This window comes from Paramormyrops kingsleyae, chromosome 25, assembly GCF_048594095.1.
Source record: "Paramormyrops kingsleyae isolate MSU_618 chromosome 25, PKINGS_0.4, whole genome shotgun sequence".
NCBI classification, from domain to species: domain Eukaryota; kingdom Metazoa; phylum Chordata; class Actinopteri; order Osteoglossiformes; family Mormyridae; genus Paramormyrops; species Paramormyrops kingsleyae.
Genome location: NC_132821.1, coordinates 23608993 through 23627269, shown reverse-complemented (window position 1 = coordinate 23627269; position 18277 = coordinate 23608993). Strand labels below are relative to the sequence as shown.

Genomic DNA, 18277 nt, shown 5'->3' with positions numbered 1-18277 from the left:
ATTTTAGACCCTGGCCACACAAATCACATAAACAAGAGGGATATGAAATTACAGCCAGACTACCCCATGGATGTGTCTATGATCGGGTTAAATCCCATGGTCGGCAGAGTAGCTGCATCTCTGTTGGGTGCCTGAATGAGATCCTTAACTACCTGAAAAATGGCTCTCGGTCGCTGGATGCACAGTTAACCCTGCGTTTAAACCCCAAGCTTAACTCTCACATATATATATATAAAGAAAAAGGAGAGCTAGATGGGATATGTGAAAAGTAACATATTCCAATGTACCTGTTCTCATTCTTGTACAAATGGCAAATGAAGCTTCATAAAAAATGAACACAGTAACTGTATTAGTGTAAAGGTCATATGTACAGCCAGGAAAAAATGGAAGAACAAGAAAAGTACTATAGTAAAGTGCAGACACCCAAACCCAGGGGTGGGGGGGGGGGGGGTCCAGTCAGGCGGGTGCGGCGCGGGAAACGCTGGGGGTGCAAAGTATCAGCTCATGACGAGCCGGCGGCTGCACCTGGGCTCTGGCAGGCCGTCATCACCTCGCGGTCCCCGAACCCGCCCCGGCATCTGGGCGTGACCTTGTTAACTGCTAGGGTAATTAAGTTTAACCAATGGGGAGAGGGGATGATAAATTATTAGCAGAAAGATTTTGTTCACATTTTATTAAATTGGCCTGTCAAAGGGGTGGGGCAAATTATCAGGGGCCTCGTTTTCTGGAGCTCGGCCATATTGCCACATCTGTTACAATTATTTATAATTTTTGGAGGCCCGAAAACAGACCAGTGTTCGGCATTTGCCACGTAAAGCAATTTACAAATTATCTGATGGGGGGGTGGGCGTTTCATCCCCTCCCTTCTTCCGAGGAGGCAAAAAGCCATGCCGTAATTACTGAACGCGATTAGGCTCTTCGGGGAGCTTATCTCGCGGCCTGTAGACGCGCAGAGAGACACGCGCATATGTGGCGGGAACATATGGCAGAGGCCGCGATGGCGCCCCCCAGAGGCCCGTGGGGCCTGCTGCAGAACCCTGCAGCTGAATGTCAATGAGTGCGCTGTGGCTAATGTGTATGTATCAGGAACCACCCCCCACCCCAGGCGAAAGGCCCCTGGATTCGGGGAGTAGGGAACGGGAGCGGTTCAGTAGTGTGGGCTGGTCCGGTCGACCCGGAGTCCCACCAGCACACGGATGGGCCGTATCAATGAAACACCACATGCAGAGCTGTGATTTAACGAGAACGCCCCCCCCCCCCCCCCCCCCAAGTGGCTGAATGACATGAAGGAAAACACTCGTCAACAGAACCCACTGTGGGGTTCGAGGCCTTTCCACTACGAATAAACACATTTTAAGGTCACGCAGAAGATAGAGCGTTAGTTAAGACAATATTAATGTTGTTGCAGGCAGCCTGCCTCTTGGCGGGATACAGCGTCACACGCCTTGCGTTTATGAGGCAGCCTGAGAGAATGTTAAAAATCCCAAACGCCGGAGACCTCTTTCAAGGATGACTGCAGGCCGATTAGTTCAGATTTGCCGATTTGACTTGGAAAAAAAGCCGTCATCAATACTGCCAGCCAATGGGGAAGGAAGACGTTCCCAAAAAGTTCGACGTGGGCATCAGAAGCACGAGCCAGCATGGTACGATCCTTACAGGGGCCCGGACACGAATGGGAAAAGCTAATTCAAATTCAAAAAACTTTATTTGTCCCCGAGGGGCAATTGAAAAAGCATAGAGGAGCAGTGCACACACATAACAGTTGTAACATTTGACACAACAGATGATACACAATAAGACATTTTTTTAGCAGGGAACAAGCAGTGATCAACAAGGGGTGAGATAGTGACTTGCACAGGTGCAACTGTATTGAGATTACAAACCTCACACACTAGGGAAAAAAAACACAAGCACAAAGAACGGACCATGGAAAAACATACATGAAAACAACACGCTAAGGGGAAAAAATCACATGCAAACAACATACTATGGGGGGAAAACACAGGTAAACAACATACTATAGAAAAAACATGTAAACAATACAATATGGGAAAAACATTTACCTACATTTTAAAGTTAAATTTTTGCTATTTGCCGATAGTTTTCAGTAATGTGCAAAACCTGCTGCTAGAGAAGTTTCAAGCCAAAGAGACATCTGTGTCGGAAATGCCGCTTGGATTCCGATATTCCGGAAGGTTCCGTCCTGAGTCTGACGGATGCGCTCAGCCGTACAGCCCCAATGCCGTGTAACAGGCAGCGTGCAGGGAGCTGTCACCTCAATTATACATCTGACAGCTTCTGATTCGCTGACACTAATAACGGGCTGTGGGGGGGGCGATGTGACAAAGTGGACTGCAGCTGCGGGGAGATCCGATTCCTGGTTCTGTTCATCCTGTCCTGACACACAGAAACTTTAACACCTGGGGGTTTTACTAAGGCTATTATGGTGTCTCTTCTCCTCCCTAAATCAGGGGTTCCCCTGGGGAGGGACTGATTAATTGCCAAAAATAAACTATATATTTTCAATCCCCTCCTCAAACTGATCATAAAAAGCTTGAGGACTCCACATTTTGCAATTCAATCTCTTCTTATTTCACCATATATCAATAACATTCCTAAACAATTACATTAAAATGCTCCATGTACTTCTGCACCAAATCCACGCAATAATCCACAGTGACGCCCCTCAGTTTGTTGACGAACCAGAACAAGGATTAAAGACGCACTGATATGCTAACGGGCTTCAGGAGTGTCATTATCGCCAGGCCGTGACAGCTAGCTTCACGCCAAGCGGCGGCCTGCAGGCAGGAGTGCGTGGGGGAGGTGGGGGGGGGGGGCGGTGTATATGTGTGCACGATTCAGCTACCCGGGTCGGACCCCTGACCTCTCAGCGAGGGGCCGGCTAGCGGGTGGAAAAAGGCCCTCCGGTGGAGATCGCGCCCCAGCATCATGTCGGCAAAGCTCCTGCATTATTTATCGATTCCCTTCTCTACCCAGAGCCCTTCGTCTCTGGATCCTCAATATCTCACGGTTACATCAGTTACATCATTATCAGGGCTTCTGTTTGCGGATCCCTCCACGGGACGGACTCAGGAAGTTCACGGCTCCGATTCGGCCTGGTTCCCGGCTGAGTCCGCCGACCGATACGGGGGTGGCGTTGCTGCTGCTGACCTCCGAAGGGCATCGCAACACGAGAGAGCCGTGACACATCGCTGGCGGATGCCGGACGACCGACGGCGGCACAACATGTGGCGCGAGAGGAGCGATCTTAAAGGGCCGCGGATCTGAGGCTCTTACCTGTCAGCACGGTTACCGCGGGGGATCAAGATGGGAGACATGTCAACAACGGCAGGATAAAAGCAGGAACACTGAGTCATTAAACTTTTATTTTCAAAATAATAATTTGAAAAAATCCAGCAGGGATCAGACAGCACTGATCCTCACGCCTCCTCCGGTAAAGAGTTAAAGCCCGGCTCCTCTTGGCAGAAGGCGGGCGGAATGTACGTCGACGCACCGCGTGGAACCGCGGCAAACACCGGTTGTGGGCCTTGATGCACCTCGGCGCGTTCAAAGCCGCCTCTACCTCGTATTCAAACTCGAAGGCGAGGCGCTGCGCTCTTCCAGCCTGGGACCCGCTTTGATCATCGCTGCCGGTAACTTGCGGACATTTAAAATTAAAATAAACCTTCCCGGCCAAGACGGCATTAGAATTTAGCAGGTGCTGCGGCGTGGGGGGTTGATACGGAATTGCAGATGATGCCAAAATTGCATGACGCCCAATTATGGACGTGGGGGCTCCGGTGACCTCGCCGTTCCTCGGGATACCCGATATGTCAGCTTTGATGTCAGCGGACGGGGAAGTTAGGAAACAAAGCAGGCGGGAGAACGAATACGCGTGTTCGATAAACAGGATTTAATATTAAGGCAGCAACAGGCTCGCCGACACCCCCCTGCCCCCCCCCCTGCCAAAATGAGGCCTCCAAGCGTCTCCCGCTCCGACCAGCTAAGAGGTAGTCATCCTTCACGGCGAAGAAACAGACATTTACAGATCACCAGACCACTTGGTATTTCCTTGATGGATCATGTGACCATAACGACTCTTTCGGCATGTTTGGACCGGCACTTCCCGAATTCGGGCTATTAAGCTATTTTATTTAATTCGCCTCTGACGAAATGACACGTCATTGCAGAATATGCATGAAATCGGTGCAAGAGAAAATTCAGGAAGGAAAGTCCGGCTTCCCGCTACACGCGCCCTGCGCGCAGAGTGTTTTGCGTCGCAGCCGATGGCGGCAAACAGCAGCTAAAGGGCCTGAAAGGAGCAGCTGCTTATTGTTGATCCGCCCGTGTTTGGGCCGTCCTGCTGGGGGCCGCGGCGTGACCGCGGGAGGTGCCGGCATGCACGCTGTCCTTCACCTTAAATGAATTTTTCATGCTTGGAAACCCACTGAGTTAAAGCGGGGGGGTGGGGGGGAGGAGAGGGGGCGGGGAGCGATGAGGCAGAGCCTTTACACCCTGATGGGTCCGATTTTCAGAGTTGGCTGAGATTCCGAAAAAGTTCTACTGCAGAACAGAGGACTAGAAACAGCACCCATTCGGTTATGGAACAGAGATACAAACCGGGGGGGGGGGGGGGGGGAGAATAGGCTGGGATTGACAGGGAGGCAGATCTGACCTGGAGGAGCTGGGAGTTGGTCTGCCGGGTGGGGCCCCCGGAGGCGGCGGAGAGCCGGGCCTGCAGCTGCCGGATCGCCTGCTCCCTGCGGCGCAGCTGCGCGGCTGAGGAGGCGTGGCTCTGCCGCAGCTGCGCCTCGCTGGCCTTCAGCGCCTCGAAGCAGGAGCTCAGCTCGGCGTACAGCTGCGCACACACACAGACTTAGGCCTTTCGGGCTAAAGCAAACCATGGTGTTATTTACAGCAAGCGTCTCCGCCCCGGCGGGTCACCTTGCGCTGGGCGGCGCTGTCGGTGGCGTGCGCCTCCTCCTGGCTCCTCAGCAGCCGCTGGGCGTCGCGGTGGAGCCCCTCCAGCTGCGTGATGAGCTGGGCCTGCTCAGTGGCGTGGGCCTCGCTCTGCCGGTACAGCTCCTGCACCTCCTGCAGCTCCCGCCTGCACACACGGGGGTGCGACCTTAGATCCTGCCTGGCTACCCTCCCCCCCCCCCATCTCCATTTTCATTTAATATAGCCTGTTGTCGGTAGCATAATTTTAGCCATAGCATAGCCTTCTGATGGCAGGATCCAACTGTGTAAAGCATTTTAACCGCTACGCCCCCTGCTGACTGTTTTCCTCATATACACAGCACTGTACTGTATGGCGTAGGTAGTCCCTGATCACAGGGTGGGTGTCTATAGGAGACAGTCACCCCAGAACAACATGCAGAAATGGCCCAAACAGACCCCACTCCTATCACCGTAGGCCAGAGTCACATGACCAACATGCGAGATCATGCACTCCATAGGTACCGTCTTTAATCAGGCAACCGCCAAAACCGTGGATTGGACCAGAGGCTCCGCTTTGCGGATTCTTATCACACGGGCGGCACTTTCGAGGTCTCTCCTGAGCGCTTTAGAAAGACCGGCCTCATCTGGTGGCTTTATCTCCATGGAGATTTACACAAGGCCGGAGTATCTAATTGGGCAACGTTAGCAGCCTCTAAACTCACCTGCCAGGAGATGATAAAGCAAAGGAATCCTGATTTCTGGCTATTTGGAGGAAAGTATCTAATATATTTAACAACCACTATTAACACTTTTCTGTTTTTTAATTCCTTAACTTTAGGTACATAATAAGTTGAGAGCATTTTTAAACAAATCTGCATTTTTAAATCCTGGTTTGATCCTGGTTCTGCTGGCAGGAGGCTACGCTGAGCAGCAGGTTGCTTCGGGCCTCAAAGTTTCTAAGACAGCAGCACAGAAGAATAAGGTGAAGCAGGAGACTCTGGGAACGACCAGAAACCAGCCAGGTAGGGGGTGGAAGCGACTGACCGTTAACTTATCTGACAGTTTCTCATGAATCATAGGATGACATCAAGTGACCTTCAGAAGGAATGGGAAGCATTAAGTGCAGGTGTGAAGTGCACTGCTAGGACAGTTTGTATCAGGCTCCTAGAAGCAGGACTGAAGTCTCATAAAGCGAGGAAGAAGCTCTTCATTAATGAGAAGCAGGGAAGAGCCAAAAAATATATTATTTACAGATGCACATCTATAAATTAAGAAATGAGTGAAACAAAAAATTGTGCTGTAGTGTCTTAATCTACAATGTGCAGTTACTGTTATCTACAGGGGGTGCAGCGCACTCACCCGAGCTGTAGGAGGCGCCGGTCTCTTTCCTCCAGGTCGCCATCTCTGACAGAGAGCCGCGCTGCCAGCTCTGCGCAACGGCTCCGCGCGTCTGCGGCCTGCAGCTTGGCCTCACTGAGGTCATGCTCCAGACTCTGCAGAAAAGGCAAACACACGTCCAGACAGACCGGGGACACAGACACGCACGCGCGTCCAAACACACTGGAGACATGGACACGCATATACAAACACGCCGGGGATACAGACACATGGCTCACACGTGTCAGGGAACATGTATCCTGTGATCAACCAATCAGAAATGACCCGGGTGTTCAGATGGCACAGGGCATTTTCGAGGAAGGAAAGAGAAAAGTCCCCTCAGCAAACCGGCTACGTGGAATCCGCTAAATGGACGGCAGGAGGAGGTGGGTTTAAACGACAAGCCGCCGGTGAAAAGAAGCGCTTGCGTGACCCTCAAATTAGCGATGTTAATGGCTGTGAGCGCGCGCAGGCCGTAAGCCCACACGGCGCAAATTAACTGGACTCGCACCAAAGTTAAAAAGCAATTATGGCCCCACTTTTACAAAAGAGACGATTAATTTTTAAAAAGAGCTCTGAAAAGTGAGTCAATTTAGATAATGTTTGTTAAGGATGTTCGGGGACTGGGAGGAGGGGGGGGCTGTCTGCTTCCGTGTGGCCTGCAGTGAATGCTGACTGCCCCCAGTGCACCCCCCACCCCCCACCTGGACTCGGGACTCCACACTAGACTTCTCCTCCTCTCGCTGGGCCGCCTTTTGCCGCAGCCTGTCCAGGTCGGCTGAGAGCTCGGAGCAGTGCGTGTCCAGACCTCCCCTCGCCTCCTCCAGGAGCCTGATGGTGCGCCGCTGCTCCTCGTCGCCCTTCTCCCGCTCCTCCTTCAGCTCCTGTAGGGGGCGATAGAGATCACAGGGTCCAAAGGGAAACGCGAGTGGCCGTGTTCACGTGGCTTACCGTCGGCGGCCTTTGGACGGGCCCCCGATGGCCAAGGTGACCCCCGTTCTCTCAAAGCCCCCCCCCCCCCCACCCCACCCATACAGGCCAAAGGTCTGGTCCCGGTCTTCGCGGCGTCTCTAATGAGATGGCACGCGCTACGAGCCCATTAGAGCCATCTTCCCCTTTGATGCTGTCCTCTGTTATTTTGCCACGTCCCGCAAAGACACTTCCGAGCCGTCCTCGCCTTTATCAATTAATAATGCGAGTCCCATCAGAATGTAATTAGCGGGGGCCACATCCACGCAGAGCGCCCCCCCCCTCCATCGCAGTCATTAACTATTCATCGGCGAGCTGCGCGGCCCCCGTCCCCTGCTTTTATGTAGGTTTCTCCGCGAATCTGCCAAGAACAAACCACGTCCCCCCCCCCCCTGCACAACCCCCCCCTCCCCCGCCCCCTACACGGACTCTGAGGCCTAATCTTCCTGTGGGATCTGTCATCCCTCCCCCGCCGGCTGCTTAAAGGCAGAGTGGAATCGCTGGGAGTTGGACACCGACCTTGAGCTCCCGGGTCGCCTCCCCGAGCTTCCGACGGATCTCGCCCAGCTCCTGGTCCGCGGACACCTTCCTCTGGGCGATGTCGTCGATCATGCGCTGCTGGCGGCTCGCTTGCTGGGGAGGGAAGGGGCGATGTTTAGCCAGACGTCTGTCAACACAAGTGGACGATTGGCTTTATCAGTTTCTCAACGTAACGCTGTAAACTCCCGGGGTCACTGTAGGGGGCGCTGGTAAGTCATCAATAAGGTGCGGGGGGGAGAGAGAACTGGGAGGGCTTTAGGGCCCTGCCCAGTCCAGTATGTCCACTCCAAGCAAGATGCTGCTGAAATGGGCACATGACTACCTAAGCGCGAATTAAGTCACATGACCTTACGGCAGGGGCCCATGTGAGACCTCAGTATTGCACCATCACCTGAAGGATCGATTCCGAGATAAAATCATTTTTATTTTTGTAAAGTAGGAAAGTATACATTTTCATATTATAGTAGCTTGATATAAACGGGGAAAAAGTTTGCCCCCTGAAAGCTGCTCCACGCATGCCATGTAGGGGGCGCTGTCCGCGCCGACCGACCTGCAGAAGCTCACATTGGCAGCACTTTGGGCTTCTCCGCCACCCAGACTGATACTTTAGTAAGAAGACTGAGCCCTGAAACGACATTAATTGCCACACGGGGAGAAAAACCACTCGAATCTTCCAGATATGGGATTTATTCCTGTTTCCGTTCAACATGCAAAAGTGGCTTTAATAAAGATTTATACAGGAGGTAGGGGGGCCGGGGGGGGATTCAAACGCTGATAATGAGGTAGGCAAGAACAATTTAAACCTCAGAAGTGTAAGAGAAGGTCTGAAGAATCTATGCAATCCTGGATGGAAAAATTAGCGTAACGTGTTCCCTGTGCAGTTCGAAATATGAAAGCTAATTATATAACGAAAAAGGCAAAAGAGTAAGGCTGGGAAAAAGTTAGTACGGGAACGAGAGACGAGACCTGGTGGACCGCCATATCCCAGAAGAACCGGGAAACTAGTTAATGCCCGTTTGTGTTGGTTTGGATAACGTCTGTACGAGATATCAGCGCACAGGACCCGATGGAGAATCGAGAACGTTAACAAGATTCAGACCAGGTTCTTGACACGGTCCGTTCAGATGGCACCATTAATGACCCAGAATCCTCGCAAGTTAAATGGGAATCTGTACTGTGAAGAACCAGGGGAGATTACAAGAGTCTTTTAAGGTGGGGAGCATGAGAAGGGCCATAATTCATACAGAGGAGCCAATCTAATTTTTAGCCAATGATATGTTTTGAATTGGTGAGTGACAAGGGAGTGGACACTGCAGGCCAATCAGCTTTCAGACAGTACACCTGTGGCCCCGCCCTCTGGATACACCCCTGATGGAAAACTGATAATACTTCAACAGTATGCAAAATAAAATACCGGAGTATGACATCACACCAACGGAACCGTACCTCCTCCAGCTGCTGTATCTTAGCGTCTTTCACCTGAAGGATGCGCAGGACTTTCTGGTCCTTCATTTCTGCTTTTTGTTTCTCCCTAGTATAAAAAAAAAAAACAGACAATGAGAGATCCTCGGTGAGCGTGATTAGTGCCCCGTAATGAGGGCTGGCATTGTCTAACGACCGGCATCGTTCTGAGGTATTAACATCGCAGCTCATTGACAGGCACGCCGCTGAATAATCGAGCATATGGCGGACGACAGTGAATTAACTCATCAGGCGAGACGCGAGATGAGGAGCCCATTCAGCAGGTGCACAGCGAAAGTTTCCCACGACGAATTCGCGCGCCAACGGACTTAGCGGCTGCTTCCGGATTTCCATATCTCTGCACAAAATGATGTTTCGACAGTTCATCCTCTACATCTGCCCTCCAGTGCACTACGTCGGTTTTTGTTTACGTCAGCTGAACCCCCCCGGCCCCGCCCTTGTCATCCCAGCAGAAAAAAGCGCACAAATGTCTCCCTGAACCCAAACACTGCTCCACACCCCGTCGTGTAAAATGGCGACCTGGGCTCCAATCGGCCCAAGTATCATCAGGATTCCTTAAGGTCTGTTCTCTGGCTGGAACGGCCGCAATTATCGTGTCAGTGTCTCGCGCTCTGACACGCTGATGCAGCCTCGCATTCGAGTTCCCCGGTGGCCGCTCAGTGTTACTGCGTCAACGCCGGTTTTGTGAGTCAGATTAAGGTTCCCTGACCTGCCCTGAAGCCTTTCCCTGAGGCAAAAGCTCAGGCTTGAATGCAGGAATGAATGCTTTAAAAGCGTTTTTTTTTTTTTTTAAAAAAAAGACTATTGTTTTTTTAACCGCAGACAGCGTTGTAAACAAAACACACAAGCTAGAGCACCTATGAACTTACAAGCATCAAAATTAAAAGACTTTGGCGGCGGCCAGAACAGGGAGTCGTTATACTAGTCAGGGCTTGAGGCTTTGGGTTAATTGGAGGCGACTCGTCGTTAAATACGACGTATAACAAGCGATCAATAGAGATCGACTGAGTGGAGATCAATCCGCGGATCGCTTTAGCGTCTTATATGGAATCGATCGTAACAAACGTCCGATGAGGTTCAGCAAACCGCCGTTGCGATGCCGTGGATCTCGGAAGCCTCAGATCAAGATCCCCCACTTGCCGACGTGTCTTCCCTCTACGGGCGTCCAAACCACCCGCCTGTGTCAAAGGTCGCCCTCAACTGAACACACTGTCCCATTAAGTAAGACACTACCAAGGATATCACTGGCTTCTCGGCAGAAGGTAAAGTTCTTATTAAAGTCCTTCCACGGCCGGATGCCTCGACTGAGGATCAGGAGGCTTTGCGTCTCCATCGGCCTCGGATTCTTCCTTAACCCCACAAAATTCGTAAGTGCCACGCGCTGACTCTGCAGCGTTTAAGCCATTTTCACAGGGAACTCCTCTGTTGTAGTGAAGATTACACCAACGTTTTTTTTTTTTTTTTAATTACCAGATGGACTTTTAAGCTTAATAGAGGATCACAAAAGAGGTTTTGTGTTCCACCAGCTGCAGGTATCAGCATAACACACCCAGTTTGCAAAAATCTCCAATTGGATATGTCACCCATGTTAAAATAAACATCTTAAAGGTGCACTCTGCACTGCACGTCCCTTTAAGGCAGCAGTTAGGCTGTATAAAAACACAAATGTCTGTCGGTGGCATCACTGTGCTTATATTTTGTGTATCTGAAGGTACATCTAGCAGCCTTTTATGGTTTGAGAGTTGATGGGACCATTGAGTTGGAGGAAGGCTTGCAGTGCATCATCTAGGGCTGAGGAGAAAACCCCCACGATTTCACCAAGTTCCCGGCAAATTTATGCGACTCTAAACCCAAACGACTGCCACGTCTGGCAATATAAGGCAAGACTAATTAACTGCTCTCGCATGGCCTCGCAAACGTTTGCCGCGGCACTTGAAATGCGCACCGGTCTCTAAGTGTTATTGACGTCGCCGGGTGCTCCGTTTTACAGGCATGACGCGAAACGGCTCCCCGCGGATCGCCGTGCGCTGGAAGGGGCCCTGTCAGCTCCGGGGGAGGTAGAGTGGTACATCACTCTTTCAGTGCCTCCGTGAGCGATGATTAAAAATGCATACGCTCTCTCTGGCTAGTACAAACAAGAGCCGAGCGCTAGATAATTACATTTACAGTCGGCAGCTAAACTCATTTAACCCCAACAGAAGGTTATGTGTTTTCACACAGCCTTGATCCCGTAGCGATTTCGTTAAAGCGCTACCGCTAACCTGGGATGCTAAGGGGAGCAAGCCAGATCATTTATCCACATTAGCTGTCACTAATGATCAATCTATCAAGAAGTGTTTGATAAAAATGCGTCCCAGCCTCCATACATAGCACCTCGCTCACTGAGACGCTACAGTCGGCCATTTGTTGGCGGAATAGTCCAGCACTGAAACACAATTTGATTTTATGTGCTATAAATAAGAATGTGAAACAAATTTTGTTTGCAAAATTCTACCAATAATAGTTGGCAAATATTGGAAAAGTTACCGGATGAAAGGAAGAGCCACTATAGCAAATGAATTTTTTTGTCAGCAGAATTTAACTTTACTTTTACTGCACAGTACAGCTTCTGAAGCAACGTTCCAGCGGATTTAGCGTAAAACTCACCTCTCCACCACCAAGCTCACCGCCTCCGTCAGCTCTGGGTTGGCGACTTGGAGGCGTTTCCACAAAGACCACACAAAGTCTTTGTCGGCCTGAACAGGGAAGAAGAGATGAGTTAAAACCCTCCCTGATTCCCGAGTTAAGCTGGCCGCAAAAAGTTCTGGGCCAATATTTACAAAATTTTGTCTTAGATGAGACTTTCACCAGACTTAAAGGGCCAGATCACCCCAAAACTGAAAAAAAATATGCTTTAGGGGGGTTTTAGTGCTATCTATACATCTAAGTTGTTCTGCTGTTTTGGAGACATCGGCTGTAGAAAAGTTGTCTTCTATCCACTAAAACGGTAATGAATGGCCATTCTTTCTGTGGTGATTAAAGCACCAAGAAAATACATTTGAAAAATCCAACAGCAACATCTCTTACCAAAAATCACGACCCAGTTACTCAAGATGATCCACAGACTTTGTGGTAAGCAGTATAATGCAGGAACTACTTTCTTCTAGCAAATTCTACACATCAATCATATCACTACGTGCTTGTGCTTTAATTGCACTTTGGTGCTTTAATCACCACAGAGAGAAAGCCATTCAGTCCCATTATACTCAAGAAGCCCGATATTTCTACGGCTGATATCTCCAAAACTAGGCAACTCCCACCAGAACAACCTAGATGGATAGATAGTACCAAAGCGTCTCTAAAACAAAGCTTTTTTTCAGTTTTGGGGTGAAATGCCCCATTAAGGTTTTTACAGGCAAACCTCTTACATTATGAGGTCAACAGGCACCCCTGTTCCTGATTCCTATGACAGTCATAGATGACCTTTGACCCAAGACTTAAGCTTTTTTTTTTCTTTTTTTAAAAAAAGAAAAAGTCTTCAGATAGTCTTCAAATGTACAATGTCATAAAATAATCAATGGAATAAATTTAAATGTCTCACTATAGTGGATAAAATAAAATTTGAACATTTCAAATTTACCTGGTTAATAAAGTTATTGGATAGGAACTAGTGGAAATTTTTATGAGCTATTCTAATTTTTAAAGAAAAGAATCCGAGGACTTTGCCAGTAACATGGGACTTATGGGTCCCGTTTTGTTAGAGAGACAGAGAAATTCTGCCCATTTCAAATTCAAATTGTCTTTCAAACATGTTTAAGATGCATCGCATTTAATGAGACACATCTGAAGCTACAGCTTCTGCAATCAAAAGGAGAAATATATCAAATCGACTTAATTTTAAATCATCTGCTAAATTATGTTCGCCTCATCATAAGATAAAAGTCATCAGTCCCATAGGGACCTACTGGTCGCCAATTAGCGCAGGAATCCTAAGCCCCATTCAAAAGTGTCTAATCAATTATTTACTAAATTGCTGAGGCAGACGATGACAGGACAGGGGCTGAACATACAAAGCGGAGAGCAGATAGGCTGAAATGAAGATTTCAGAATCGCGTTCGTGAGGCCTAAACATGGCCATTAGCGACGACTTAGGAAACAGCAGACCTCAGTGTTCGCTCCCAGCGACCGCGTTCGTGTTTTTCACAGCACTCACACACGCAGTCTAAAACTGCTGTGTATCTACAGTGTGACACCTTGTCAGACCCAGGCCAGGTACAGCGGACCTTTTTAATGACAAGAAACCCCCTTTTTAACATAATGAGTCACCACCCCACACTTTACTCCAAGGCCGACAAATTAACCCACGCGTTTTGAACTATTTATTCAGAAAGTGTCAGATCAGTGATTCATTGGTATAATTAATTCATTAATATTCATTCCTGGAAGAGGCAGATCCAGCTCGACCACACGGGATACGGAGAAGACTGCCTCCCCACAGCAACCAGCATCTTCCGAAGCTGTGGATTGAACTGGGATCAGAAACGGCACACTGGCATAAAGCTTTCCGCTACACCCAGGATCATACGCAGGACAAAAAGCGCTGTCCCCTCTTTAGGACTGTACAACACACTGCAACTAAATCATTTACCCAAACTCAGGTGTTGCTATCTAACCATTAATATTAAATTATTCATATTTTATTTACTTAGATGATGCCTTTACCCAAAGCAATATACGTTTAGAGAAATCGAGTCCAGACAGTCCCTGGATCAATTGGGGGGTTAAGGGCCTCGCTCAAGGGCCCAACAGTGACATCACTCAGCTGACCCTGGGATTTGAACCGGCGACCTTCTGATCACAGGCACAGAGTCCTCACCCGCTGAGCCACACACCACGTCATACTGCATTACATTAAACCAAGACATGACGTTAAACACTGACAAGTGACACAGCGATATGTGGCTCACTGAGTCAGCAGTCTGTGCTCGTGCCCAGTAGGTGACCAGTTCAAATTCTGCACTTGGCAGAGTCATTATCTCTCTGCTGGGCTCCAGGTGCTTGAAAGTACTCCAGTGGTGCCAGAAAAATGACTGACTTCAGTTTGTAAGTGACACTGTCTAAAATTACTGCACATGCCATAATCTCTTCAGAAATAATGACTCTGTCCGCCTAACATCAGTCCAAGACTCTTATCAAATAGAACTACTGGATGATGAGGGATAAACGAGGTAATATTCTGACGACTTCTGAGCTTTCAGTCACCACCCAGGAGGAGCCAGTGGACACCCGAGGTCACAACTCTACCAGCCTGGATTCGATCAACCGCTGGGGGACAGGCTTTACCGACTCAGGGCTTGGGCACCCGGACTGCTCCAGCCAAATGTGGGAGGTGGTCCCCTGCCCGTTGCTCTTGTCTGGGAAGACTCTCAGCTTTAGGTTTTGCTGTAAGGCCGTGCTATATTCACAGCACCTCACTCTCTATTATAGAAAAACTCCTGGAAACACTGCAAGCGACGTGGCCAGCAGTGGTTGTTCACCACAACTCAAACCACTTTGAAGTGGGGCTCCAAGGTTTGCTGGCCAACATAAGTCACTACAGTGGGGGGGGCGGGGGGTGGAAGACTGGCCCCAGAAACAACAAGCCAAAATTTAGGAGGAGCAACATACAAGTGCACGTAGAGGAGGGCTCTTCAACTTTGGACCTTGATTCCAAATTCAGGTCTTGTTTTCAGTTCTCCCAGGTAGTTAGTTTAATAATTACTTATTCTGATTGGCCACCTGGCTCACAGGCAAAAGAAGGCTGGAAAATCAGCAGGGCTCGAAGACCGTGATTCGAATAACCCTGACCTGCAGCAGTAGTTTACTGTTAGCAATATATACTGAAGAGGAAGAGGGGGAGGGGGACGGGACCCCTCCCCACCCCCACCACTAGGTAGATCCCCAGATTATTAAGGTATTAACTCACTGTAAAAAAAAAAAAAGATTGGAGACCACTGACCAGCTTGTGAAGAGCTACCTGCACATGAGGCACAAAAAGTAAGATTGAACATTATGAAGTGGTCAGAGAACCCAACCAGATACCATGGATACAGGCATCACACTGATCGGTGAACAAAGTTCCCACAAACCCACCCACATATCCCGGCATTAAGACCTGAGCGGTTACCTGACACTGCACCAGCTCCTCGGTGAGACTCCGGATCTCCTCTTCCAGGAGGAAAACACGGCTGCTGTCCTGCGCAGCCATGGTGCCGCTGCGGATACAGGGAGCCCGAACACAGTGCTCACTTTGACACAGACTGATACCTTACGTGACGTCACACCACTTGTTACACCCCATTAGCCAAATAAGATATATTTAATATTAGGTAGCGCCGGTAGTTAGATGATTTATAAAAGAACCAGCTAACTCTAGCTCCAAGTACTACAGAGGCGCTTGAAAAATTCTTTATATCTGGCTCCAATTTCTATGCTGTATTAAACAAAGTCAGGAATTCATCTATACTGTACAAAAAAGTATTTTTAAATATGGTGCTCATGTTACTAATTATATATTTTTAAAAAACATTCGTTGTAAAATAATAGCCAAATTGCCTTCAGCATGCCATAAATCCGTGTCTGATCGACATTTGCAGTTAAAGCTAATGAAAACAATTTGTCCGCATGAAAGTCATATCAGTAAACCGGCTTACAACTAGTTGCAACTGTACGTTTATACTTCAAGAGTAGCTGGTGATTTTAAATATCATATACAACTTTCGTTAGCCAGCTACCTAGCATCTTAGCTTCCTTAGAAACGGAAATATATTGTGGATTTAACGTTCACGACAATCAACAGTAGCATTACCTACACGCTGGAAACTCCTTACAGAGACCTATAGGTATTCTTAAAGATTTCCACCTTATTCCAAAGTTGTATCAGTGAAAGGGAACCCATACCGTACTTTACAGTTTAGCTTGTTGCTATATAATAAACTGTACGCGCTGTATTTTTTAAACAGCGCGCTGGTTTCTACCGCAAAACGTTTCCTTTCACATATGTTCGACTTCACGACATTTTACTACGGCCCAGCTGGCATACGGCCCTAGTGACGGACTGCGTAGCAACTACGCGTTGCTCGCGAATGTCGGTGATTTGTTGTAGGCTACTGCGCGCGAGGCATTAGATGAATTGGCGAATGCTGAGATGCCAATAAAAGCTGCTTAAAAATAATTGGCTAGTAAAACAAACTCAAGTTGTTGTCCCAATAATCTCATAGGAGTTTGCAATAGCAAAGAAAAATACTTTCCGCTAGTAGGCCTATAGAATGTCGTTCTAAAAATAATGAATTCATTAAAAAGAAGGATTGCATATGAAGTCGCGCTGCCCACAAAATAAACAGGAACTTAGAACTAAACTGATATGTTCATATTTGCATTCTTGTGTCTTAATTATACATTTGTTCGTTCATTTCTAAGTTATGTGCAGTTGAATGTTTTGTATAAAATGCTGCGGATCTCGTTTGTAAGTTGTGTACATCCAAATTCCTTTATGTTTTAAGACTGGGAAAGATATTCAACTAACGTTGCTTGAATTAAATCATATAAAAAGTCATATAAAAAGTCAAGAAATGCCTGGCACTGACTATCACAAACCTTTCTGTTATGTATACAACATAGGCCTACATATATTTTGCATATATTTACATTAACCTATTATTATTTTAGCTTGGAGGTAGAAATTTCATTGTAGAGTGTGCACATGACAATAAACCTGATGATGCTCAAATTGTACTTCCTCATTCCCGTTTTGTGTTATCCGCAGCTGGGTCATGGCAGTTTCGGCAAAGTCTGAAACGCTTTTTGTTTTACATGCGATGATTAAAGACGAGACAAAGAGGTCTGGGCACCGTATGCACGGCGTCTTATTTTCCGTAGAGATGACTGCTCCGGACCGGATGGCAGTGTACGCTGATGCTTGGCCAGATTTGGAAGCCAAATGGAGAAACCCAAGAAAGCACCATCTCATCCCGTTTGAACGGACGCCTGGCCCCTTGCGCCTGTCTTTATGAAAATAAGTCAATTGACTTAGCGTGATTAGCTTGTTCCTCGACCCACAAGCAGTGCCTTTCATTAAGACATTCATTTGCAGAACAATTTCAGAGGCAGTAGACTGACTCATAATTCGCAACATCTGCTCCATTACTTGCAAGACACATGGCATTTATGAATCAGCTTTTCTTACTTATCCTTAACGAAGTATTTTGTTTATAATTAATTCCTAACATTACTATATACGCTGCCTCTGATATAAATGCCCATGTGAAACGGACTACAATAAGATTATTACAGCAGCATAATTAACCAATCTTTAACACATTTTGAAAAAATAATGTTTTTGACTAGTAAACGCAGGCCACGATAAGCAAGAGCGATCAAACACGTGGTTACAAACTGTAGCTGCTTATTCTGATATATTTTATTACAAGCAGATTAAATAAAGAATCTCATACATTGCTTTTCAAAAATCATCCAAAATCGCGATTTAACACCCATACTATTATTAGTCAAAACTATCTAGAAAATCTAGACCTACACATTATCAACTGCTAATTTCATCATCACTTGCATCACTGGTGTGAGATTTGAAATCTCAGGATTGAATTAATGGTGCATTTTACATATTGACACAATATGACATAATGCACACACAAAGCGATGTGAATATTAATTGTAGTGCATTTTACAGAGGCGGTTAGTGTTAATATTTCCTTTCAGCCTTGTGATCTGGGAAACGTTGCCCTCCCTGTAAACCGCCGTGCGCTTGATGCGGATTTTATAGGCTGTTGCTGCTTGAGTCTGGCCGCGGAGCCTCGTATCTACCACTGATAGCTTTGCGCTTCTTCGACTTGATGTAGGAAACCAATCCAACAGCCCTATTGTGGCTCTAACGAGTCCCCCATTTCCTGCTATGCAAATCTAGCACTAGCTTTTAATTTCCTTGCTTACG

The 18277-nt window shown here is 47.9% G+C and overlaps 1 protein-coding gene across 5 annotated transcripts in view; it reads right to left on the bottom strand.

Moving 5' to 3' along the window:
- Nucleotides 1–16399, bottom strand: part of cntln (centlein, centrosomal protein) — a 49228-nt gene extending 32829 nt beyond the window's left edge. Inside the window, exons 1-9 of one of the 5 annotated variants that reach the window (XM_023799512.2) lie at nucleotides 16136–16399; nucleotides 15455–15542; nucleotides 11956–12044; nucleotides 9274–9358; nucleotides 7807–7920; nucleotides 7023–7202; nucleotides 6301–6434; nucleotides 4945–5107; nucleotides 4676–4858 (exon numbers count right to left, since the gene is read on the bottom strand). In XM_023799512.2, coding sequence (XP_023655280.2) covers nucleotides 4676–4858; nucleotides 4945–5107; nucleotides 6301–6434; nucleotides 7023–7202; nucleotides 7807–7920; nucleotides 9274–9358; nucleotides 11956–12044; nucleotides 15455–15535 — 1029 coding nt within the window. In that variant the 5' untranslated portion in view covers nucleotides 15536–15542; nucleotides 16136–16399. Of the gene's footprint in view, nucleotides 1–4675; nucleotides 4859–4944; nucleotides 5108–6300; nucleotides 6435–7022; nucleotides 7203–7806; nucleotides 7955–9273; nucleotides 9359–11955; nucleotides 12045–15454; nucleotides 15543–16135 lie in introns of those variants that run through there. The other 4 variants (XM_023799511.2, XM_023799510.2, XM_023799513.2 and 1 more) reach the window with 4 other exon arrangements.
- Between the last annotated feature and the right edge of the window lie 1878 nt (nucleotides 16400–18277).